Source organism: Pristis pectinata, chromosome 4 (genome assembly GCF_009764475.1).
Source record: "Pristis pectinata isolate sPriPec2 chromosome 4, sPriPec2.1.pri, whole genome shotgun sequence".
Classification (NCBI taxonomy): domain Eukaryota; kingdom Metazoa; phylum Chordata; class Chondrichthyes; order Rhinopristiformes; family Pristidae; genus Pristis; species Pristis pectinata.
Genome location: NC_067408.1, coordinates 67,034,692 through 67,061,385, shown reverse-complemented (window position 1 = coordinate 67,061,385; position 26,694 = coordinate 67,034,692). Strand labels below are relative to the sequence as shown.

Sequence of the window (26,694 nt, the reverse complement as noted above, 5' to 3'; positions counted from 1 at the left end):
TTGTCAGTATGAATTTATAAATAACTCTTGACAACCATTGAGGTGTAAAACAGTTTAACATGGATTACTTTTCCAAAATGCTAGGTAAAATATAATGAACATTGAGAATTCCTACACCGCAGGTGTTCTGTGGATCAAGGGATTGCATCAGCCTGTTGCACACAGCACTGGCCATGTGTTTACGCTGTTGTTATTTGGATTTCAATTGAACAATTCAATTTGTTGGAAGCCAGCAAAAGGTGACAAAGTAGGTGATGGGTCAGCGGGGACTATAGCGATTTGGGTGTTGGAGTGTGAGGATGATGTTAAGGTAGCAAGGACAGTATTGAAATATCTGGCTTGACCGTAGCCTTGTTAGGGTTACAGCAATGCAATGGCTGTTGTAATTTCACTTATTAATAGGCTGGGAGCATTGCAATCAAGATCAGCATCTACTGTCATTGCTACATACCCTTGTACTGAATAACTACAAGGGCATTTCAGTGGGCAATTTAAAATCAACTATATTTCTATGCACCTGGAGTCACATATGGGCACAATAGGCTGAGGTCAAAGGATTTCCTAAATTAAAGCAGGTGAACTTTTGACTATCTGGAAGATTAATGGTCACCGTTATTGGCACCAGCAAATGTTGTGAAATTTGACTCCAGTCTGCAGCCCATGATATGGTGGATGTTAAGAATTTTTTTCCACTTGACATATGAATGAAAGGACATCGAAACAAGGGGGCAGTCATTCAAAACAGAGGTGTACAGGGATTTCTTCTCATAGACTCCTATCTCTTTAAAAACAGCCCTATTGACCAAGCCTCTGCAACCCCCTAGGGCAGCTATAATTTTCAGGGAATTTGGGGCTATGTGGAGATTGCATGGCAGGGTTGAGGACTTGGGACAGATCAGCCATGATCCCACTGAATGTCAGGACAGACTTGAGATTTACTCTTGCTTCTATTTTCTTATATCCTTTAATTAAAGTGTGATTAAGATTGGAGATAAGATCAAGGAGTAGTTTCTGCCAGGAACTGGAACTCATTGTGCTATCCTGTGCTGATCCAGCAGACCTTGCAGCTCATTTGATTTAATGTTTCCCAAGCAGCTGAAGGACTGGGGATGGGATTGGGGAAAACCAATCCCATCCAAACCCAAAGCTTCAAGACCTGGACCTATCTCCCTCTGCAACTGGATACTACTTCCTCATCAGCTGACTTCAGTGAGGATTGGTAAGAACATCATCTCCTTGCTGACATCAACACAAGTGCACCTCAAGGCTGCATGCTTAGGCCCCTGTTCCACTCTATACACATGACTATGTGGCTAAGCATAGCTCCAATGCCATCTTCAAATTCACTGACAACACTACTTTTGTTGGACAAATCACAGGTGGCAATGAGTCAGCTTGCTGGAGCGAGATAGGACACCTGGTTGAGTGGTTCCACAATAACTTCTCACTCAACATGAGCAAACCTAGAGAGCTAATTGTTGACTTCAGGAAAGGGAAGGAGGGTGAACATGCAACAGTCTACATTGGGGGAAAGAGCAGCTTTAAATTCCTAGCCATTAACGTATTAGATGACCTGTCCTGGGCCCAGCACATAGATGCAATCATAAGGAAAGCACCCAAGTGTCTACACTTTCTTAGGACATTCAGCTTGTCACCAAAATCAAGGAAGAACAAATAGGATTAGTGGAAATGGGCATGTGATAATCAGCACAAACTTGGTGGGTTGCAGGGCCCACTTCCATGCTGTGTTACTCAACTGGAGATCAGTCAAAAGTGAAGGATAATGCACAACAACTGTCACAGGGACACCATCTGCAACAATGATACAATGCTCTTGCAAACACCTCTAAAAGAGTTTTATTTTGTGATTGCCAATACATAAATATAGTAACAATTTAAATAGCTAACAAGTCCTAAGTGTTCAACTGAACTGTAGCATTAGTTGTGAAATAAACCTGGGAGTAGAATTCCTTTGGAATGATTTATCAAAATGTACCAGCATTTTACCAGGAGGAGGAGCCCTATTACAGAGCAGAACACTTTTTTTTGAAGCATTAATTGCAACATCATTCAAGTTCATACAGGTACAATGTTGAATACACTTCACCCACAGATGTGACATTCCTCCACCCCAAGAGACCTCACTTCTTTGCAGTAATATGTGGTCACATTTTAAAACAAAATCACAGTACCTCAAATTTCAGATTGCTAAATGGTTTCCAAGTGGACAAAGTTTCATTTCGAACAGTTGTCAATCAGATAAAACTGCTGATTCTTCTTAGTGGGGCCTGGTTGATTCCTCCTGTTCAAGGTTGGGTAATGATCACATTCTAATGAAATTGGAACTGTCAATTTCCACTGACCCATCATTCTGGTGGCTGAGGAATACAGAGTTGAACTGTTCTTATGTAGGGAATAGAACAGGCTTTGAATAGAGTGACACTCCAAGGTGAAATACAATGGGTTGAATACACTTCTGAAGCTTCAGTTGAAGATGCAAATACAATCTCAGGAGATTGTGTGAGTTGAGCTGATTCCTATAGAATATTGCTTAATTCAACTTTTCTTCCCTCTCATCAAGAGTGAACTCAATCCCACTCTCAACACTGAGTGATGTCTACATTGTCAAAACCAGTTTGAACTTTGGGAGTAGTGTAAATACTGACCAAAATGAAAGGGCTCCTGGAACATTAAATCTTATCCAAGGCTGACCAGCTATCACCTCTGGCAGCCCCAGTGAAGCACTCCCAGTGGTGGGAAGGGGAGAATCAAGGAAATGCATTACCTTTAAGTACTGCAAGCATCTCAAAAGATCCATTAAAATCCATACAGAGACCAGGTCAAAAATCAAAAACCAACTGTTTTGCAACTACCAACCTGATCAGATGACGGATGCTTTGAAATAGTGTAACTGATACAGCTGTAAATGTGTCTGTTCAGTTGTTTCCTGGGACTTATGACTTGCTTCACAGGGGTCTTACCCTTAAACTAGCTGTACTTCAAGAAAGCATTCCAGGCAAATCCTAATGATAAAACTGCCCAATTTTGGAGAAGTTAGCTTTGAATTTAATGCTTTGAACTTAAGTGGTCAGTTACTTTATCAAAAGCAAGATCAGTCCTGGTGAGATGGGCTTCCTGGGCCTCAGCAGTTGTTGCTGATCTGGATTTCTAGTTAAGCCACATTTGTGCAAAGCTCTCGGAAATATTAGGTACAAGTGTTAAAACAAATACTCTTGGGAAAACATTCATTTACACATGAACAATACAGCTTTCAGAACACCACTAAACCACAAGAGTTTCAGTGTTGTGCCCTACCTTCACAGTACAATATCTGAAGCTGTATCTTCCAAAATTAGGCAAGTTTCATTGTGTTATGATTTGCCAGGAAAGTTTTTGTTTAAAGAGGTACAACAATCAATTACAAGGGCAAACAAGACAGTGGCCTCTATTGCAAGAGAATTTAGACCATAAGATATAGGAGCAGAATTAGGCCATTCAGCCCACTGAGTCTGCTCCACCATTCAATAATGGCTGTTTCCCAACCCCATTCTCTCACCTTCTCCCGTAACCCTTAACCTCCTTACCAATCAAGAACCTATCAATTCGAGCAAAGATGACTTACTGCAATAGGCTCCAGGTGAGACTACACCTGGAATAATTGTGTACCATTCCGATCTCCAAGGAAAATGTACAGAGAAAGTGCACTGAAGATTCACCGGGATGATTCATGGATTTTTTTTTTTGGGGGGGGGGGGGGGGAAGAGAGAAAAAAAAGAGGTAATGGGAGGCAAACAGGGAGTGGTTGAGCAAAGATTAAGCAGACAGGGCCTATGCTCTTCAGAGTTTAGAAGGGTGAAAGCAACCTCATTAAAACATGTGGAATTCTTATGGGTCTTTACAGGGTATATGCAGAGATGATGGTTTCCCTGACCAGTGTGGCTAGAACTAGGGGTCACAGGCTCAAAATGAGTGGTCAACCATTCAGAACTAAGACGAGAAGAAATTTCTTCACACAGAGAGTAGCCAATCTTCTGAATTCTTTTGGGGAAAGGGGCTGTGTAGGCTCAGCCACTGAGTCGGCTCAGACATTGATGGATTGTTGAGCAATGAAAGGACACAGGGTTATAACACTGAGATTAAAGATCAACCACCAGCTTACCAAATGGGGCCTACCTCTTTCTTTATCCAAACTAGCAACTTCCTCAATTTCCCCTTTCCTTTAGTAAATCTAAACTATTGTTGTTGACCAAAATATGGCTGTTATGTAGTATTCTATTGCCTAGGAAAGTTGGGTTTAAAACATGCACTATACTTTTTTTTTGGGGGGTGTGTGGGATGTGGTGAGATGGAGAGGGAGCAAGTCACAATATGGAAATTTTCAGGCAACATAGTGCCCGTAATAATGAAATTCAGGACCATTAGTCTATTGCACACAGCAGACAATGTTAATGTACCTAATTTGCCTCCGAGAACATTCGATGATTGATTTTTCCAAACTGTTCAATTTTTCCCAAGTGCTAACTGGATTGGTTAATGGTGGTGTACATTTGAGTACGGGATGCTTTGTGGCAAAGATCAGCTTTGAAAGCTAAGTGCATGGATTCTGAAAATTAAGGCACAAAAGCACGAGGAGAAAGCAGGGGGATGCAAGCTCTCTTGATAAACTGCTACAAACAATTGCCTCAACTGCCTTGATTTGTAAACATAAAACACTGGAATGCTATGAAATATGGAATAAATTTAACTTCAAAATAAACCACTATGCCTGCTTTGAGGGCTTAACCCTCACTTGGCTGAGTAACTGAGATAGAGCAAATACTGACTGTAGTTTCAGCTATTTGCATCAACTAATTGTGGGACTTAAAAATGCATCAGCCGCAGAGGAAGAACCAATTTTTACCCCCACTTGCAAGATAAAACACAACCACTGGATGATTGTGCTCACAGGTAGATAAAGTTACCACACTTGAGAATAAGAATAAAAGCCCCACAAGTAGAAGACGGAAGTTTTTAGAATGATCAAAAATTCCAAGAGGGTGGATACTTGTCAGCTATTTCCTCTGGAGGAAGGAAATACAGAAGGAATGATGATCCTTAGATTTGAGCCAAGCCATGTAGGTCAGAGAGCAAGCAGTTCTCCACACAAAGTGTGAACCAAACCTGAAATTCTTTCCCCCTCTTCACCTCCCACCCCCACTCCCCAAAAGTAAACAAATGCAGGGACAACAGAACCTTCAAGACTTGAAACATACATTGATAAGGTGAGGGAATCAAGGGATATGAAAAGAGCTTACTTCAGTTCCTATGTCCATTTGTACATAATTATTCTGAAAATTTGTGCTAAAATAGTCGCTACAGTTGTGCTTCAAGAGGATCCTTGTTCTTTCTATTAAAATGTAAAAATAGTACTGTGGGTAGAATAAACGTTAATTGTTAGCATTCTGGCAAAAAAATTCCACTTTAATGTGCAGTAGGTAATCTAAGAGGAACAAGTATGGACAGGATTTATTTTCTGAAGGGTAGCTGAGGGTAGGGCAGTGGATGTTGTCTATTTGGACTTTAGAAAGGCCTTACACAAGGTCCTGCAATGACAGGCTGGTCTGGAAGGTTAGGTCCCATGGAATCCAGGGAGAGCTAGTTAGGTGGATTCAAAATTGGCTCGTAGGTAGGAAAGAGGGTGATGGTTGAAAATTGTTTTTTGGAATGGAGGCCGGTGACTTGTGGTGTGCCGCAGGGGTTGGTGTTAGGACCCTTGTTATTTGTTATTTGTATCATTGATTTGGATGCGAATGCACAAGGCTTGATCAGTAACTTTGCAGATGACACAAAATTAGAAGGTGTTGTTGATAGTGAAGGTGGTTATCGTAGATTACTGGAGGGGGGATCTTGATCAGTTAGGGAAAGTGGGCTGAGGAGTGGCAAATGGATTTCAGTACAGATAAGTGTGAGGTAATGTACTTTGGAAAGTCAAACCAGCGTAGGACTTGTACTATGAGTGGTAGGGCACTAGGGAGTGTAATGGAACAGAGGGACCTAGGAGTACAAGTGCATAGTTCATTGAAAGCAGCATCACAGGTAGACAGGGTGGTGAAAAAGCCTTGTTTAGCACGCTGGCCTTCATCAGTCAGGGCATTGAGTAGAGGAGTTGGGACATTATGTTGCAGTTGTACAAGTCATTGGTGAGGCCGCACTTGGAGTAGTGTGTACAGTTTTGGTCACCCTGTTATAGGAAAGACATAGTTAAACTGGAAAGGAGTGCAAAGAAGATTTACAGAGGATGTTGCCAGGAATAAAGGGCCTGAGTTACAGGGAGAGGTTGGCCAGGCTAGGTCTTTATTCCTTGGAGCATAGGAGAAGTGGGGGTGACCTTATAGAGGTTTATAAAATCATGAGGGGCATAAACAAGATGAATGGTAGTAGTCTTTTCCCACAAAGTAGGAGGTGTCTAAAACTAGGGGGCAAACATTTAGGGTGAGAGAGGAAAAGTTTAAAAAAGGGACCCGAGGGGCAACTTTTTCCACGTAGATGGTGATGAGTATATGGAACGAGCTGCCAGAGGAAGTGGCTGAGGCAATTACAATAGTATCATTTAAGCAGCACTTGGACAGGTACATGCAGGGGCAAGGCTGAGAGGGAGACAGGCCAAACATAGGAAATTGGGTCTAGCTGGGTGGACACCATGGTCGGCATGGACTCGTTGGGCCGAAAGGCCTGTATCTGTGCTGTATTGCTCTATGACTATGGCAAAAAAAAATCAAATTATTATAACAACTGAGACTAGCTTGGCCCATCTTAGCTACTTGTGTCCCTTGTACATTCCTTTAAAATGTAACAGTCTAAATTCTTAGATTAATTAAACTTAAAAATAATTCTGTGGATGAAAGGAATTGAGGGTAGCAAAGGCAACATGCAAACGACAGGCTTTTATTCTTCAATTTGAGGTATGTTCCACCCAACACCATCACTATCCATTAACCCCAACGCCCATCAAGCCTTCCCAAGCACCCCAAACCCCAGTTTTCACAGATTGCCGCAGGAGTCAGATAACTGACGTCTAGTCTTTTCAAGAATACATGCAATCAACACTGGCCCATTAAATGCGAAATTAGCCTCAGCAGATCGCGAAGGAACTGTGTGAACTATGTGTGTGTATTACACGTGCAGGAAAAGGAATGGGAATGGAGTTGAGAGCTCCAATGTGGAGCAAACAGTAGTGTAATCAGCTGAGCAGCTTCCCACTGCATTCAGGTTTCTGCAACGCAGTGATTGGAGACTTCAGTCCCAACACAGGTTCAAATAAATGTGTCATCCAGGCAAGGTCAGAATCAACATTTAAGTTTCAACCAATCGGATGAAAGTTTTATTGGATCATGGGATGTATCCGCAGATCGTAATACTCACTGATCAGACCAAGGTTCAACCAAATGTTAGCAATGTGCCACTAGACTATAGTGAGTGAGAAGGACTTAGAAGCATAGAGGAAGCAGAGTCGGGAAATCAAAGAGCAGACCTCAAGACAGAAACGAAAGGCACATTCTCTTTCTCAGTTCTCACCTCCCTGCTTCAAAGGACATGATGGGACAACAATGGCATTAAGAGATAACAGGGAGTAGGAAGTTAGAGCAAGAGAACAGATTTTTAGTTTTAAGCATCAAAATCCTATTCTCCACTGTCTCAACAGCAAGATCGTGTCAATCATTATAATTTTCCTTTATATCTATTGCACAGATGTGTACTTAACTTACTGTTCATCCTATTGTCACACATTGCATTAAAACTTGCCTAGAGTTTGTGGTTATACTTTCTAATTATTTACATCTCAAGTTCAAGAAAACACCGGGTTTTCTCAAACTTCACTTCTACAGTCATAGGTTAAATCACTGGAAAATACATGGGAATGTTTTACGTAATTTCACTTTGAGATAGAGAAAGGGCCGTTAGACAATTAGGTTTACATCCTTTCCTTCACTGCAATTCCATTGTTAGTTTTTCTTTTCCCCTGCTTTGGGAAAATCTGTATTAGCAGTCTATGATTTCTTCGTACAAAACAGACAACTATACAACTACTGCAAGGTACATTACCAAATCAAAACCAGATATCTCTCAAGCATGACACTTATTCACTCATCAGCGAGCAACAGAACAAAAACATGAACAGACAAGAACTTACCACAACATTAAAAAACACAACCAACAAAAATTATTTAGGTCTATCAAAAAATTACAGAAAATCATACAAACACTTCAATTGTACAAATGACCCTCTTGAAAACCGTACTTCAATTCTTGCAGCCGAGATTTACCAGAATCATTGTGCAATTTTTAAACTTCGGCAGATACTGATCAGGATTTGGAAGGCTGCTTTGGAAAATGTCAATTCCTATGTGTTCCCTGACGAAGCCATAACCGTATTAACGTTGCTGACTAATCCTCCACGTGTAGACTAGCCCGTGGACAGAATCCCTTACGATCGTCAGCAAGAGCAGGTCATGACACCACAGGAGTCATATCCCAAAGCTGCAGGAAAAATATGTTCAAATTAGCAACTTTCATAAATTTGCTTACAATTCAAATTAATAAAACTAAATTCAACCCCTCTTCCCCAAGGTATTTTAGCTACATGTTATTAGCAGAGGTAACCATGTCCTAAGTATATTGCAGAAGTTAACCCACTCATTAATATATAATGTATATTACAGACTGAATGCAAATTATAAGCAGATGTGTACTGTTCAACTCAAAACTAAATTGTAGCTTTTATAAACAAGCAGCTAGAATCTACAATGCAATAAAAAAATTGGTACTTTGCAATGGTTTTCCTGCCTTTACTTGTATTGATCAATTTCTTGGTAAGAAAACAGGTTCCAAATTAGTAAAGGGAAAGGAATTTCCTGGAAACTCGTGACATTGCAATCTTTGTCTTTGCCAACTGGAATTAACAGATCATAGACAAGTTGATTACACTCCAGTTGAGCAGCAGAAAATGCCAATGTGTGAGAGGACATTGCAAGGTCCTGGTCCAATGGCAACCAAGGAGTCCAAGAAGACTGGGGCCTAGTCACAGGCCGAGTACATACTTAGACACACGTGCACACACACCAAACACATGCGGACTCACTGTCCGCACTCTTCCTCAGCCTCCTCTCACACATTTCCCACATGCCCGATCACTTCTCTGCATCAGTCCCCTCCGCACATTCTCCATACCACCATTTGTCCCACCATCTCTCTCCCCTTGACACCCCTTTTTCCTTCTTTTCCCTCTCAATTCCCCTGCTCTCTCTCTCACACATCACCAACCATAGCCACCTGCCATTTTCCAGCTACTAGCTAGTTGCCTTTTGCCAGAGTGGTGTACTGCTGAGGTTTCCCCAACACTCCATCCCTGTGCCCATAGCCCTAAAAGCCTTTGACAGGGCATGGGATAGAGCCTCAGCTTCCTGTAAAGCCCAGCAAGGCTTTGTAGCAGTCTTTATATATTTAATATTAATACTTGAAATACACAAAAGGTTAGATTAAGAACAAATTAAAAACAATGTATTACCTTACTTACCTTCTCTCAACTATTATACAGGTTAGAATCCCTATTCAAATCAATGGATATTGGGGTGCAAGTCCATAGCTCCTTGAAAGTGGCAACACAAGTGGGATAGGATGGTAAAAGGTGGTGTACGGCATGCTTGCGTTCATCGGTCGGAGCATTGAGTATAAATGTCGTGGTCATGATACAGCTGTATAAAAAACTTGGTCACACCACATTTGGGGTATTGTGTTCAGTTCTGGTTGCCACGCCATAGGAAGGATGTGGAGGCTTTGGAGAGGGTGCAGAAGAGGTTCACCAGGATGTTGCCTAGATTGGAGTGTATTAGCTACAAGGAGAGGTTGGAAAAACTTGGATTGTTTTCACTGGAGCACCAGAGGCTGAGGAGTGACTTGATAGAAGTATATAAATTATGAGAGGCATAGATAGGGTAGAGTCTATTTCCCCAGGGTTGAAATGTCAAATACTAGGTTAAAGGTTTAAGGTGAGAGGGGGAAAATTTAAAAGGAGATATGCACAGCAAGTTTTTTTTTTAAAAATGTGGTAGGTGCCTGGAACAGATGGTAAAAGCAGGTATGATAGCAATGTTTAAAAGACATTTAGGACAGACACATGAACAGAAGGATATAGACTATGTGCAGGCAGATGGGATTAGTTAGACTGGCATCATGGTCAGTGCAAACATGGTGGTCTGAAGGGCCTGTTTCTGTGCTATGCTATGTTCTGTTCTATTGATCTCCACCAAGCCAGGCTGACAAAAAAAACGGCCAAGGTGAATTCTGCAGCATAATGCCAGGCAAATCCCAGCACTATCAGAGCCTCCATTTGGAATCCAATAATGTGGTGGAGTAACAAAAGTGAAGGCATGTCACTCAGCACATCCTGGGTTTACAGCAGGTCTGCACAAGTCCAAGACTTAATTACCTGCAAGCATCTGAACACTTGGGCTTGATTCAATTGTACCACAAGTACATACATGGCCCCATTCATCAACTAATGCCAATTCTGAATGGATCATGAACTGAAACCTAAGGAGGCCTAGTAAGATTACTTATTTTATATTTCTTAACAACTTCTCTCCCAGAACAGTCTTCATAGTCCCACATTTACTACCAGTTATTTTCAGGCAGGAAGAATGATTTATATTAAAAGTGAAGCATTTCCAAAAAGTTGGAATCCTAAAATCTTGGAACTCCCTCCCTAACAGCATTGAGGGTATACCCACACTTCAAGGACTGAAGCGGTTCAAGAAGGCAGCTCCCCACCACCTTCTCAAGGTCAATTAAATGCTCAGTCTGCAAAGCCCATATCCCTTGAACGAATAATAAAGATAATTTAAAAAGCACATGGATACAATTCGATTTACTTGAGTAATGGAGGTGGACTTGTGCTTCATTTTCTCACCTTGATAACCCGGTCACTTCCCGATTTAATAGCCAGCCTCTCGTTACATCAAATGCCATGTGGACCACGGAATGCTTGCTGTCGTGGAAAGTTGCTGTGGGTGCTCGACTGTGCACAACATAGATCATGTACAAAGCACAAAAGGTTAAAAGCTAGTGCTGAAGAGCATGATAAATTAATAAATATTTTTCAGATTGCATTATGTGGCACATGCAGATGCGAGTGATGATATAGGCGAGGCCATGAAGTGAATTTACTGCAAGGAAGATGGTTTTTAATATCTTTGATACGATTCCAATAAATCATACAATTATTGCAGTATTGAAATTCACTTTCTCTGCAGGAATTAAGATGTTAAAGCCAACTTATTTCTGGTAAATTGAGTTGAGATCTAGGCCCTGACTGACAGTCCCACTGAAGTCTCCCCACCTGTCTCTATTTTCTACACAGGACCTTTGATGGGTCTCCCCACGATGCTCTCCATCATAAACAAATTCAAATCTTCATCTTAACTCACTTTACCCTCTTCTCTCATTTCTTTGCCTTCCCTTAATCTTTTCTTCTAGGTACTCACAGCCTTGCATTCTTACATCAACAATGACTATTCATCTACACTCAAGGGGCAATTTAATGGCCAATTGACCCACCAATATGCACATCTTTGGGATGTGGAAGGAAACTGGAGCACCTGGGGGAAAATCCACACAGTAAGAGAGAGAATGAGACAGCACCGGAGATCAGGATTGAACCTGGGTCACTGGAGATTTGACCACCTTGTCACCTTTCGTCTCTACCTTCAGTGGAGCTTTTTACTCCCCGGGACACCCATTTAATGGCACCTGAAAGTACATCTGAGAAGGTGGCCAGAATTTGTGAAACCCTAACAGGATCTGTAGCAATAATATTCTGATTCTGGAGTGACAATGTTACTATTGAGTCAAGCAGGATAATTCAACAAAAACTGCTTTGATTTCATTTGGAAAATAGACAATGGAACGCTTGTGATCATTATAGGTCTAATGCAACATTCAGAATTCAAATAAATATCCTACCAACTTTGGTAAGTGTTGACAAGACATCTGCAGCAATCAATGGAGTTTAAATAAAATCAGATCACCTTTGTTATACCAGCATTTTACAAATTTAATATAAACTGGACATAACCATCTTTTCCCAGCTATAAATTTGAAATGTACTCACTCCTCATCTGTTATGGATTCATAGCAGCTGTCACAGACCCTCACTTCAAACTCAAATCCCATCAAAGGGATAGAGGACCGCTTGGAGCTACATTTCCCACACAGAGCTTTCCCACACTTCCTGCAGTGGTGCTGAAGCAAAGGAACGAGATAAAGGTAATGATATTTGCAGTAGATTCAAAGCTCGGCTAAAATTTAACAATTCTAGCTAGACAGTTAAACAGGTCAATTATGAAGACATAATATGAAAGCTGAAGTGTCATTGATCTGAAATGTTAATCGTTTCTCTCCACAGGTGCTGCTTAACCTTCTGAGTACCCCTGACACTACGATTTTGCTTTATTTCAGTATCTGTTTATTGCTGTTGTTTTCCAACCATTTTCCAATTACGAAGATATATTAAATGGCCACACTTCAGTTTCAAATATTACAACACAATCCAATTCTTTTCTCTATGATGACAAAAGGATGTCATTGTGTAGATAAACTACTTCCATCAGTGGCTGTGAACAGAACAAGAGGTTGTAACCTCAAATTACAGTCAGGATGCTCAGGAGGCATTTCAGGGAGCACATAAAAGGGAAGAAGAAATTGAAACTCTCCCATCTTAAAGTGCTGCTGAGCTGGGGAGGAAGGGGACAATTAAAAATTCAAAACTGTGATCAATCAGAACCGATGTATACAGATCAGCCTTGATCCTGAAGAACAGATTGGAGGCTGAATGCACTTTGCTACTCCTATCTTGCAGTTTGAGTTAGGAAGTCTGGCTAAGCACACTTCAGAATACTGACAACCTTTGCAGAAAGTAAAAATAATTCAAAAGGCTAATGAGATCAGGGGATACGGGGAGAAAGATAGAACAGAGCACAGGAACAGGCCATTCGGCCCACAATGCTGCGCCAATTCAATTACCTTAGTAATAAAATGCCCAACTAAACTAATCCCTTCTGCCTACACAATGTCCACATCCTACCATTTCCCTCACATTTATGTGCCTATCTAAGAGCTTCTTGAACGCCATTACTGTATTTGCCTCCACCACCACCCCAGGCAGCGCATTCCAGGCACCCACCACTCTGTGCAAATAAACTTGCCCCGCACATTTCCTTGAAGGAACAGAGGAAACGGGTACTGAATCTGGATGATCAGTTGAAGGACAAATGGCTTACTTCCTACTCCTACCTCTACACTTCTATGATTCATTAGCATGAGAAGTCCTAGCAACCTTTAAAAATTTGGGCAGGTAAAAGCAAAACTGACACTTGATAATTTAATCCCCCCCCCCCAAAACTTATTCCACAGTAATTGTTCTTAGCTATTTTTTTTAGTTCATTTTGTATACTGGGCACCATTAACAGACAAAATAATAGGCCACCAAGCTTTCACAACTGTGAAATGGTTTAAAGTTTTTTAAAAAAGTTGGGTGCAACATTTTATACAGAAGGCACTAGACTGACAATCCCAATCACACGTGCAATGTGGAAGCCTGGAACTTGAGAAGTTCTAACTTTGATCTCATCACGGATGACTCAGAATCAAGCCACGGCGTGCCAACTTCCTGCGATTTTCCACCAGCAAACACGGGAAAATCCAAGCACAGAATGTGTGCCAAGTTACATCTGGTGCAGGTTCAGAGGACTCCATTCATTTCAAAGGGATGGAATAGCTGTTTGGGAGATCAGCAAGTTTCAGGTAATGTACATTTTAAGATAAAGTGATTAAAATATTTGAATAAAATGATGTTTTCTGGTATATGTGCTTTAGTTAGTTTAATTCTTTTTAAAACTTAATTTTTTCCAATAGACTAATTAAGAGTCTTGGAACAGAGTGTAGATGTTCAGTTTTTTGACAGCTTAAACAGCTAGTAAACTGAGGGGTGCAGCATAGCCATCTACCAAAGTATTCTGATGGTAAGAGCAGTGAGGCAGCAGCTCTTGTAGCTCTGTCACTGTGCCGTCCTGCCTAAGGTTTAGTGGACATATTTCCCATTGTAGCTGCTGGGGCACTTTGCCACAGGATGTCATGAGGAGCAGAGTCAGCAAATTACCAGCAAAGACCTCTCAGGAAGTTTGGGACCTCAGTATTCAAGCACGTCACTTACGGAGGAAACCACCAGTATTTGGAAATTACAGCATTTTCTCAGAAAAATAATACGAGACAAAACACTGAATCTGTTCTAATCTAGCCACCTTTTACTAAACTAACCCAAAAAGCTGCGATGATTATACAAAGATTACTATTTATTTCCCAAAACCTCGACGGTCATAGCTGAACCTGTAGCTTGCTGGTTGCATACAGAATATTATTCTTTTATGTATCATTTTTAGTCAACTCCATATGCCCCCAATCCAGGGGCTACTGAACAAAAAGCAGTTGTCCATTCCTGCTAGATTTCTGATTTCTTGCTTAGTTCCCTCCCAATTTAATTATTTAAAATCCATCTGCCCACATTATCCAACCCTCTCTTATTTCATTCACCTATACAATTGCATGTCAGGTCACATCAGTGAGCAAGAGGGAGCATTATCTGTGGTAACTAAACCTGAAGCTCATTGAGAGGAAGTGATGCATATGTTGATGCCAAGTAGTGACTCCTGGGCATTGCATAGTCAGCATGTACAAAAACTCTGGCACATTCAGATTCAAAACACCACATGAAGCTTTATAGACTCATTTGACTAATTTAGTTGCTGGCACAGGCTCTCCAACCCTCAGCATTCCCTGCACACAGCCACAGAAGCAAATGCTACTGAAGCCACAAAACCACCAATGGCGGAGAGAGCCAATGTGGCCATGGAAAGTTACAGGCAACACTGCTAACTTCTGCAATTGGAGTGACTACTTGGCCAATGTTTCTATGCTCCCAGAAATTAAAGCAAAATACACTATGGAACTGACAGAAACATAGGTTGCTGGAAGCTAAAGGGTGCCAGTCACAGCTGCTCCCATCAAAAGATTCCCCGTGGGAGCAACTTCTTAGTGAGTTCACATGGACTCAGCAACACCAAGAGTTAGGGACTGAGAACGGATAATAAAAATAAAGCAGTGACAAACAAATTACAGAATGGGCTGCTAAAATAAATGTTAACAACAATCCATTTCAGATTTTACAATAAACATGCAATTATCGACTTTATAAAGAACACAAGGAGAAAGACAGATGCAGTCCCACAACTAAAATGATATACAGGCCTGACATCTTGTTTGAATCTATATGCTTCGATCTGACGATTCATTGACTTGCAAGCAATTACTGAATATCTATTCCATTAATTGTGGATGCTCATCAGAAATTAACACTGATAAATACATCACATTTGAAAATTTTGAGATTTGCATCCACAGGACATCTTCATAAAGACAAAATGGTCTCGCATTCCACTTTCATGCTATTGCATATTAATTTTTTCCTCTGGAATGGAGCCCCCTCAGTTGGTCTTGTTGGTTTATGATAGGATAGTATTGAGATTTTATTAATTAGGTATTATTTATAACATGTATATATCCATCTTCCAGTCTAGAGTAAATAATGGGAAATTTTCCAATCTCTGGCTTAAGGTAAATCTACCATCCCTCTCAAATATCTTATCACTGCAGCCCCTCAATTTTCAGAAGTTAATTACCTGTCCAGGCAAGAAATGGAATTTGCATTTACATTAGAAAAACACCAGCAATTCTACAAGTTTGCCATCAGACCAACTGTTTATGATCAAATCAGTTAAATTTTACATTTAGAATAAATGTCTTTTTTTTAAAATGCCTTGGATTCAACTTATTTAATGGATGCTTAATGAACACAGGTGAGATTGAACTTAGCACATTTCCTTGATGGGGGGGGGGGGGGCAAGAAAATCACAATTTGATACAACCTCGAACATCAGAAACTGCAAAGCATAATTGGGCCTTTACTTGGCAGGCCTTGTCCCCTGAAAGAATATTGCAAAGCAATGCTTCACTGAAAGGCTTGATACATAGTATATATTCTGCTTTCTTCTACTCCTTCTTGGAAGGTGAAGCACTTGCCTCATTGGAAGCTGGTGCAAATTATGTTCATGGCAACTTGCAAACCTATTAATCTTTACTGTGAAGGGGAAGTGTGGTAAGGTCCTGACAATCTTCCAGTGAATAGCAAGACAGAAGTTGTAACAGGTGGAAATGATGTACAGGGGAGGGAACAAAAGGATTTTATGATCAGTCAAGCTACTTTCACAATTAATAGGACAGCTGCAAATATCGATGGATAGCACTCGGTAAGAGAGTTTTGCAGATGGAGTCTAAAAAGGCATTAACTTAGTTGATATTGCCTTTATTTGCAGAAACTATTTTCATCAATTCAAGCTCATTATCTCCAATATACATGAAATCCCATTATATTCATGCGACTATGTACTCATTTTCTTTCCAGAACAAAAGAGCTTAAACTGGCAGTTTTATATGCGTCATTTAATTACAGAGCTTCAGTGTAACTACTTTCAGTGAGGGAGCTCCAATCTAAATACTTCCCAAACCAGAATTTGCTACCTGTTACTAGTAAGATACATCCATTTTATAGGGAAACTATTTGCCTGTTCAGCACATGCTGAACTTTAGTTGAACATCAAGCTGCAATTTTATTCCCCCTAATTAAAAACATTTAGATGTAACAAAGTATTACCTGTCTCAAACCAATTTTCTTACTGTCCCACATTTGTTTGAAGTTCCAGAAGAAAGGCTGGTCACATTTCTGGCAGGAATCACTATCCAACCAATCAGGAGTCTGGCATCAAAGTGAAGAAAAGGAAATTTTAATTAAAGACAACTCAGTTCCTCATCATCAGAATATAAATCTAGCCCAGATAAATCGATGGCATATTTTCCTGAATGACTGAGTAAATCCTTCAAGCATTAAATCAGAAGATGCGGAAATATATTTATTTGAAGAGAGGACATATACCAAGGACTCGTGAGCTAGCCGTGTATGTATATTGTAGGATTGGTAGCTATTCGTTAAAGGCACACGCAGCCAAAATCCTGGATGTTTTGTGCACAGTTAGCAGACAAACTCAGAATGAAAGGTTGACATTTGGGGATGTTTTTTTTAAAAAAGCACAGAACAATAAATGCATACATTTGGATTTTGTTAGAGCGAGTCTAAAAATCATTCTTATTAATGAGCAAAAATATCAAACAACACTATATGGGATTGAATTTTCAAGACACCTACTCTCAGGATTTGAAGTATCCATTTACTAATGACAACCATTTTAACTGGGAAGGTTGAAAAAAAAGCAAAAGAGCAGGGACACTCGGTCTTCACCCTGAAACATTAACTTTCTCTCTCCACAGACTCAGTGCTTCTATCATTTGCTGTTTTTATTTCAGATTTCCAGCCTTTTGCATCTTTATTCCTGGATATATACAGTGCTAACAGCAAACTGATTGTTTCTCACGTAAATTGGTGATGTAACAAATTCTTTACAATTTTTGCTATCCAGTTAATTGTGGTCTTAACCGAGCTCAACCACTTTTACACAAACGAGATCCATTTGTGGTAACAGATAAAATAGTACTTTAAGATCCAGAAGATAGATTCAAGTTTACTATTATATTAACAAGGAAGACTGGGGATAAAAGAAAGGTTACATAATTGATTGCTAATCACCAAATACACCCCATTCCTCTGGTTGGCTGCTGATTGAGAGATGTGCAACTTGTAGCATCAAGTCATAGAATAATACAGTATGACAATGGGCTCTTCAGCCCAACTTGTCCATGCCTACCAAGTTGCCTAACTGAGCTAGTCTTATTTGGCCACATTTGGCCATATCCCCTAAACCTTTCCATCCAATGTACCTGTCCAAGTGTTTTTTTTAAATATTATAATTGTTCTTGCCTCAACTACTTCCTCTGTCAGCTCACTCATACACCCACTGCCCTCTGGAAGTACTTTTTGTTCAAATGTAGATGCTTTGTCAAAAGTGCACTGAATATTAGCATCCATGATTTGGTATCATCAAAAACGGTTTTGAAATAAGAAAATGAAGTTTGGAATTGTTGAGGTGGGAGAGAGTGGGAAATAATTACTGCTGTATAGTGATGGGAGTACAATAATGAATATCCTTTCCCTCACTTCATCATCCAATCCCTGCAACCCCTTAATAATTCCGAGCTTTATTTCCTTCTCAATTCCAGAGCAGCTGAGGCTAATTGTATAGCAACAGAAATGTCAACTGCAGACCAAGGGTCAAGCTTCTCAGTCTTTTGGGCAAGAGTTCCCGAGGGACAATGTGACAAACTTTAATTTGTCCATTTTCCTAAAGCACTACAAATGCTAGTTGGTTCCCAAATGTAATGGAATGTTACACATGTTAACCTACACATCATGCAAACTTAAAGTCAAATGCAGTGACCTCAAACATTTTCACCTGCTTACTAATTCCAAAACAGCACAGTGAAAGAGGATGGAATGTTCACTGCCATTAGCACCCTTATTATTACTGAGACACAAAACGAGTTGGTCTCCATTCTCTGTGTTAAAATTTTCAATGATTGAATGAAATTGTTGCTGACCTCTTGCCTTTGTACATCCATGTTCCACACAACTATCCCACCATCTGCACCACAAGAGATTAGCTGCCGAGTATGAAGAGCATAACAAAGGGACTGAACTTTGTCACTGTGTGGCATAAACAAATCATAGTTAGCTAAAGCAGCACAACTGCAGTCTCTATTTGATAGGAAAAATTAGTATATGCAAATCAATACAGAAGTTGCACACCCACTTGTGGCCTTGTAACTCAATAGCTGTTCCCTTTCTTCCTCCTATATCCCACATAATAATGGAATGATCAGAACTGCCCGAGAATAACGTTCGTTGAACTGGGTCCCAACAAAGTGCGGTAATGCTGCCTGAAAGATAGAAGGCAGTTCAAGTAACTAAGTGTAATGAAATTTCAGGATGGATAAGTAATAAAAGTCACAATATAGGGCATTAAGCAAATCAAACTGAATTTTTGATCCACCCTACTAGTCAATTCACAGAAAACAGATCCCAGCTTGGATTGTATTTACATAGCATCATTTGCTTAATGTTTATGGTTACATTTTTGCCCTCACTGTAAAAGATGCCAGTAGTAAGTACTTAATTTGCTGTTGCAGCAAACACTCCAAGTATAGGTGGTTAAACGCAAATCCAACCTTACTTTACTCTGTTCAAAAAGTAACCTTAATCCTAACCTTGGAGCATTATTGTCCTTGTTCTGCTTCTCTGAAACAAAACAGGTTTCTCACCCTTCTGGGTGAAATAACCCATTTCTGGAATTTTGTGTTCTGGACACATCAACTAGAATTGATGAGACCCAAGTTTTCCTAGTCAAGGCTAGTTTTAAATAGAAATAACAGTGCTACATTAGGAGTTTTGCTCTTCACACACATTACATACATTAATTTGTATTCTAGTTTGTAGGGAAATGAAGCTAAACTATATCTTGATAATTTCAGTGGTTCCCCACCTTAAACAGTTCAGAGCAAAAAATTCCAAATATTTAAGAACATGTCTATTAAAAGAACAATAGAAATACAAAATATGCCTGGCTTCAATTCCCACCTTGGGCAGTTTTTGGATTCCCTTGCAGATGATAAGTGGCAGCATCAGTCACTTGGATGTTGGTGGTGGTGGTGGGAAAGGGGAGGGGGCAGTGGGGGTGACCCATGAAAATTGAGGTCGAGTCCTGCAGAGCTACTGTCCTCCACTGGCCCTCCATCTCGGAAATGGCAAGTCTCCATGAAAGGAATCAACAAACTACAATAAAATGCTTTTTTAAAAAAAAATGTAAACGGGTATATCCTAGAAGGAGCCAGATATATTTCTTAATATGAAAGGAGTCAAGGGATGTGGGGAGAAGGAAACTGAAGTGGATGATCAGCACTGATTACGTTGAATGGTGGAGCAGGCTCGAAGGCTGAATGGCCTACTACGCCTATTTTCTATGTTTCTGTGCTTGACAGGTGCTTATCACTCTCCTCAGCTTTCCATTCTCTGTGACCTTTGGTTTATTAGTAACTACATAAATACTACAATTGGTTCCCTGTCTCCCACTTAGCAACTTATAAATAGCAGGTTCCATGGTAGCACAAGCACATAAATTCATACAAAATATAGTTGATTGCACTACAGTAATCTAATCAGGTATTTTGGAAATATAACCTCTCCTCTTCCTTCACTACAACTGTAGCTCCAGAGATTTGTAACTAATATAAATTGAAGTAGACCACTTCCTGGTGGCATTTATTACAAATTATCTGCATAACATTTGGTTTCAATTTGATCTGGGTGCTTTGCTCAGTTTACTTGCATTTTAATTACAATAGCAACTACCATTCTCCCTAGCACTGACAAAGTTGACTCATGGTTGGAATGTGACTGAAAGTTCATCTAGAAATAATCCAAAGTAATTTGCATGCATTAAATATTCATGTACTTCAGTAATAAGGGAAATATTATACAATCAATGATGGATGCTGTGAATGTGCAATTATGTTCTCTTTGGGCTGAGAAAATAGAGTAAATGTAAACTCAGTATAATGATAAGCTCTGCTCAGCTCACCACTGTGTCCTTTAAATGTTGTAACTACAGAACAATTGTCTTGTTCAAGCTTCAATATTGTCACCTGCCCAGAATAATCCCCGACAAAAAGCATGTCGTGTTTCAATGTCGAATCTGTAAACATCAGTTATGGAAAAGTATTCAAGGAAACCAATCCAAAGCTATGATTGAACAAAGCATTATACAAGATAACTGATTATTTGTGTTTAGGATACTGCAGACATGAGGCTGAAGCAGAGGTTCTGTGGCTACCCAACTTTCGGCCACTCTCTGAACAATGCCACGTGAAGCTCTTGTCCTGTCCTGTGCTCAGCACCCATTCCATTTCCAAGATAAATAGGACCATTGTCACTCTGTTCTGATGAGCTGGCAAAACAGAACAAAAAAAAATCACAACAGCTCTTGAAAGCTCATGAATTTCAAACTAGCGCTCAGCAAATGCATAAGTGGTACATAGTGGTGACACTGGCACGTCAATCAGAGCATTCAGAGTATAGTCTGATAATCAATAGCTGAAGGCCAACTGAATTGTGTTAATAAAAGGCCAGGAATAATGGAAAGGCACAACATATTACTTACTATAATTTGCTTTCTTTAAAAAAAATAGATATTTATTCTGTCTCATTAACTCACTTGCACAGGACCGGAATCACAATTTGACCAATGCAAAAACTGCGAAGTGATACATACTGATAGCCCACAGACAATTTTCTTGTTCAACAGGAAGAGAAAATAGAAGAGTAACGTTAAATGATTATTTTTTTAAAATATCTGCTTAGCTGCTGCCAGTGAATGTCAGTATGGGAAAGTCAGTGAATTATTACACAAGTGGGATTTGATGCTGGTACCATTTCATACTGGACTCTGCACATTGGCAGACCTAATTGCAAAGCTGGAGAGACTCTCTTCAATAACATTTGCCACAGAGTACTTCTCTAGTCTGGACCATTAGTGACTCTTGGGTATCTGAACAGGTAGCTGTGTATTTGGGAGGGTAGACCGCAACAGGACAGAAATGGGGTGGGGGAGGAAGCATGGAGCTTATACCCTGTGGTCATATCTATGTTGCACCAAGGTTTAATGCATTAGCCCTGCTCGGAGGAATCATATGGTTGCAATGCTGTTTGGGTGGGGTTTGAAGGGATTGGATGCCTCCAACTAGTGTTACAGACAGCAATTCCCACCAACCCCCTGCCAGGAGTGATTTCTAATCTTTTAAACTTCAGCCCTATGATTAAAATGCAACTGAACCGTAGCTCATCAGTTCTGTTTGGAACATGACATTAATTTTCAATTAGAAAAAAGTGTTGCCCAAATGAACCCAATGAGTTGCAATACTTTAAGTGCATATTTAGGGGCGATTTGATCAATGTTTGCAAAGATGTAGATAGGAGTCAAATTCATTCCTATAGACAGGTTGTTTCAACTAATGGGTTGGAGAGGACTTGTGGCCTGAATCTGAAGTTAAGCAAGACAAGAATCACATCAGTGGTTCAAAGGTGGGTTTCCCCCCTCCCTCACAAAGGGGATCAGTGGAATAGACTGCTCATGCAGAGTATACCAGTTGACTATATTCATTCAGCAGGAGCCAGCCCATTTCTGACAGGCATGGTAATTGCCTCTCCAAATATGTACCCACTATATAAATAAGTCATAGGCTCATGGTGAAGTCTGGATTATACAAGGAGAGAAAATTCCCAACTGCCTTTCCTCTCCAAACAGACTGCTTCTAAACCAGGGTTTACAGTTGTCTCAGCTGGCAGCCAGTCTGAAACATTGATATCATGAATCAAAGGACATTGTCACAGATTAGGATGCACTCACTGGACCAAAGGCCTTTCCTCACCCATCATATTACATGTTACAATACTACAAATAGTCCAGTTGTTGGGAAGGTAACTTGAGGAATACGAAGTAGAGAGGATGCTCCGGGAGCTTATTGCAATACAATACCAGCCTGCAACTCAATCTACCCAAGTGAAGAAAAATCTGATACATCTAGCTCACTCAAAACACAATATGCCAAACACAAGGTTTGCTCTAGACAACATTTCAAAATCTTTTGAAGCAGCAGAATAGGTGCAGTAGCAGGCTCCTAGCCCTTGGCAGCAGACAAAAATGCCACACCTTCTGACTTTGCATTTTCACACTCCTCTTCTTCCCAAATTTGAAGAATCAGTAAGTTTCTTACCCAGGTAGCTCTTTGCAGAAGTCATTTTGTTGTAATCCTCCGACAAAATAAATTCCTGACAGAAGACAAGATTTCAGTTGCAAACTTCTGATTATTTCCTTACAGATTTAAACTAATAACATTGCTTAAACACTGCTTTCTGGCAGTTAAAATTTTAAGAAACCCACAAACAGGTTCAGGCATCACAGTCTCTTTTTCTTAAAAAAAATAGTTTGCCCCACCTTTTAGCTGGTGCATTTGTGCAAATGTGATTTCCCCACATGCTAGATTAACAAACGGATTGTTTAAAGTAATGCAACCATAAAGAGTGAAGGTGAGTCACTTCAATACCAACAGAAGACAACCTGGAAGCCTGCAACAGCAATCAATAAAATCTCTCAACCTTGTCAACATTAAATACTTAGAACTGTCAGGGTTGGTCAATGGGCAAAATATAAAGGTCAAATATGTTTTCATTAAATTCCAGCTGGAATGTCTCAATCCATTTCTTTATTATTTTCAAATGGTCCAAAGAGAAAACCTCTTCCAAATTTTGTTTTTTTTAATAAAGTGGACCAACAATATGACAAACTCTGTAAGCCAACAGTGTGTGTCAGGTCCTATATCGTGAGTGCCAGAGGACAAGGATGAAAAGCAGAATGTTGATACTTAATTCGAAATAGAAAGTGTTGGAATACTCAGGAGGTCAGACAGCATCTGTGGAGAAAGAAAGCCTGTCAAAAGTTTTAGGTTAATGACCTTTCATCAAAGCTGTTTTCATGGATATTTAGATATTAAGGGATACAAGGTTAGTGCAGGAGAGTGCCGTGGAGGTAAACAATAGGTCATAATCTTGTGAATAAAGTAGGCACGAAGGTCCACATGGCCTACTCCTGCTTCTATTTCTTATGTTCGTTTCCACAGACGCAGGGAAAGGAGGTGGGGTGGAAGAACTAAAGGATAGGATGGAGGGCAGGAAACATTGATAAAATTACAAGAATATTGTTAATCCAAGGAAAAATAGTGCAAGTCTCTCTAAAGAACTATGTTCATCCTTCAGGCTCTTTAACAGCCCATCCTGTTTGGAATGGGTCATTTTCAGTAGTGGCAGTTCCACTTAAAATTAAATGCAGACAAATCCTGGAGACCATAGTAATGAAAGGAAAAGTTTTGGCAGGGAGTGGGGGGGTTGGGGGCAGGGAAGTACAACACAAAAAAACCTAATGAGGAACTTCTCTGAAATACTCAGACAAGAGATTTGTGATCAGCAACGTATTTCCTGACTCCAATCATCAGACTGTCTTGAGAAATGAAAAATGTTACTGCCATAGTTTATAAACAGTCTGGTTCAGCCTTCAGTGTTTGGAATGGAGAAAGACAGAATTGGTGTTCAGAGAATGGTGTATAGCAGAGAGAGAAAACTTTGTTCATCTTCTACTGGAAGTTGGCAAGCAGTCTCACAATTAAGTGATACTAGTATAAAGGTCAAGAGAGGTGGCTGAGAGAAGAATTAGGTATCTTCAACATACACACAGACCCTTGTGTGTCTTTCTGGATCATGTCACAGAGGAGAAAATACAGATGATATAATTGTGTAGGACTAAGGATCCTTGGGAGACAGTAACATTGTGGGAGATGGAAGAGAAAATGCCAGGAAATTCTCTAGGTACAACTAGACAAGTGGAGTCCCACCTATCTGAATTCTTTAAGAGGATGATGTGGTCAACCATAGAAAAAGCTGCCAACCGAAGGAAAGTAGCACAGCAGTCAAGTTATTGGACCAATATCTAGAGGTTTGGACTACTAGTCTGAAGACAATCTCAAAACCCAGCTACAGAATTTGCAGAGTCTCGCCCTAAAACGTCAACCATCCTTTTCCCTCCACAGATATTGCCTGACCCATTGAGTTCCTCCAGCAGTTTTTTTTGCTCCAGATTCCAATATCTGCAATCTTGCATCTCTTTGTGAATTTGGGTTCAAGTAATTACATAAATCCAGAATGAAAAAGCTATTATAATGGCAGTTAAGCTACAAAACACAAAGATTTCTATATTTTAATTGCAAGAATAGGGAGGTCATTTATAGCACCAATCTCTTAATGTTGTGCTGCAGATTAGTAAGGCCATAAAGAAACCAACCAAGCACTAGGGTTTAACTCTGAAGGGACAAAATTTAGAAGTAGGCAGTTATGTAAAATCTGTGTGTAATCATGGTTAGACCACATTTAGGAGATAGAGATCAGAACTGTACTCAGTAATATAAAATGGATACAGGAGACAACAGAGGTCGTGGAGAAATTTACAAGGATAATAACACGAATGATTGAAACAAATAGTATAGATGCACTGGGCCATGTGATGAGGATATACTTATCAGGAAAGGAAGAAGAAACAGGTGCCTTTTCTCTAAAAAAAATGTGGCTGAGGGGGTGACCCAACAGGGGATGGAGAGCTTTGATAAGGTGGATACAAAAGGAATATTTCCACTGTGGGCAAGAGCAGAAACAGAACCTGAATCCAAACCCATCAATTATACCATAATCAAAGAAATCCAATAGGGACTGCTGAAGAAACTTTTTTTTACCCAAACAATTGTGAGAAGGTAGAACCTGCTGCCACAGGGAGTGTTTGAAGGACAGATGCATTGTACTGAATGGTCAGCTTCTGTGCCATATACATTATTCCACATAACCTCAAAATTACCAGATTGCCATAAGAAACCCATGAGGTTCACCAATGTCCTTCAGGGAAAGAAATCTTCCACCCTTACCCTCTTAGTACTATGACAAGTCCAGAAACATTATTGGAGATGCAACAACTGTTGAAGATCACAGCTTGAGGGTTAGTTATTTGAGGAACAAAGTTAATCTATTTCAAGAGGAGACACTATTTATTAATGCAATAAGAGTGTTGTTGGCAATAACAGCATTTATGGTCACCCTTAACTGCCCTCAAGAAGGTGGTGGGGACCAATATCCTGGCAGGAATGTTTAATATAGCTGTTAGGGAGGGCTTAAATTAAATTGGCAGGGGGAAGGAAACCAGGCTGTTAGGACAGAGGAAAAAGTATATAGAAATAAGTCCAAGATAGTGGGCAGCAAAGATGGTAAGGAGGACAGGCAGGTGAAAAGACAGGATAATTTACTGAGAAAGGACATAGTGAAATCGGGTAGCAGATACTGGTCTAAATGTATTTAAATGCACGTAGCATTAGAAATAAAGTGGATGACCTAGTAGTACTGCTACAGATTAAAAATATGACATTGTGGCAATCATCGAGTCATGGCTTAATGATGGATGTGATTGGGAACTGAATGTCCAAGGGTACACTGTGTATAGGAAAGATAGGCAGGTAGGCAGAGGGCGTGTGTGGCCCTGAGGGTTAGCAATGATATAAAAATCAATAGAAAGCAGGGACATAGGGTCGGAAGAAGTAGAATCCTATGGGTTGAGTTAAGAAATGGCAAGGGTAAAAGGACCCTAATAGCAGTTATATATAGGCCCCCTAACAGCAGCCAGGATGTGGACTACAAGTTACAGTTGGAAATAGAAAAAGTGTGTCGGAGACACAATGTCAAGATAATTATGGGGGATTTTAACATGAAGGTGGATTGGAAAAGCCAGGAAGGTAGTGGATCTCAGGAGAGAGAGTTTGTGGAATGCTACAGAATGGCTTTTTGGAGCAGCTTGTTGATGAGCCCACCAGGCGATCAACTGTTTTGGATTGGGTGCTGTGTAATGAACCAGAGGTGATTAGGAAACTAAAGGTAAAGGAGCCCTTAGTAAGTAGTAATCA

General features: G+C 40.1%; 1 protein-coding gene across 1 annotated transcript in view; it reads right to left on the bottom strand.

The window, feature by feature from the left end:
• Positions 1-1,245: 1,245 nt before the first annotated feature.
• wdfy2 (WD repeat and FYVE domain containing 2) overlaps positions 1,246-26,694 on the bottom strand; it is a 50,623-nt gene continuing 25,174 nt past the window's right edge. The window contains 11 exon segments of the mRNA XM_052013300.1: positions 1,246-8,517; positions 10,946-10,971; positions 10,974-11,053; positions 12,146-12,276; positions 16,799-16,900; positions 18,694-18,799; positions 18,906-19,032; positions 20,730-20,820; positions 20,822-20,843; positions 20,945-21,095; positions 22,921-22,975. Of these exon segments, the coding sequence (XP_051869260.1) occupies positions 8,488-8,517; positions 10,946-10,971; positions 10,974-11,053; positions 12,146-12,276; positions 16,799-16,900; positions 18,694-18,799; positions 18,906-19,032; positions 20,730-20,820; positions 20,822-20,843; positions 20,945-21,095; positions 22,921-22,975 (921 nt within the window). The 3' untranslated portion in view covers positions 1,246-8,487.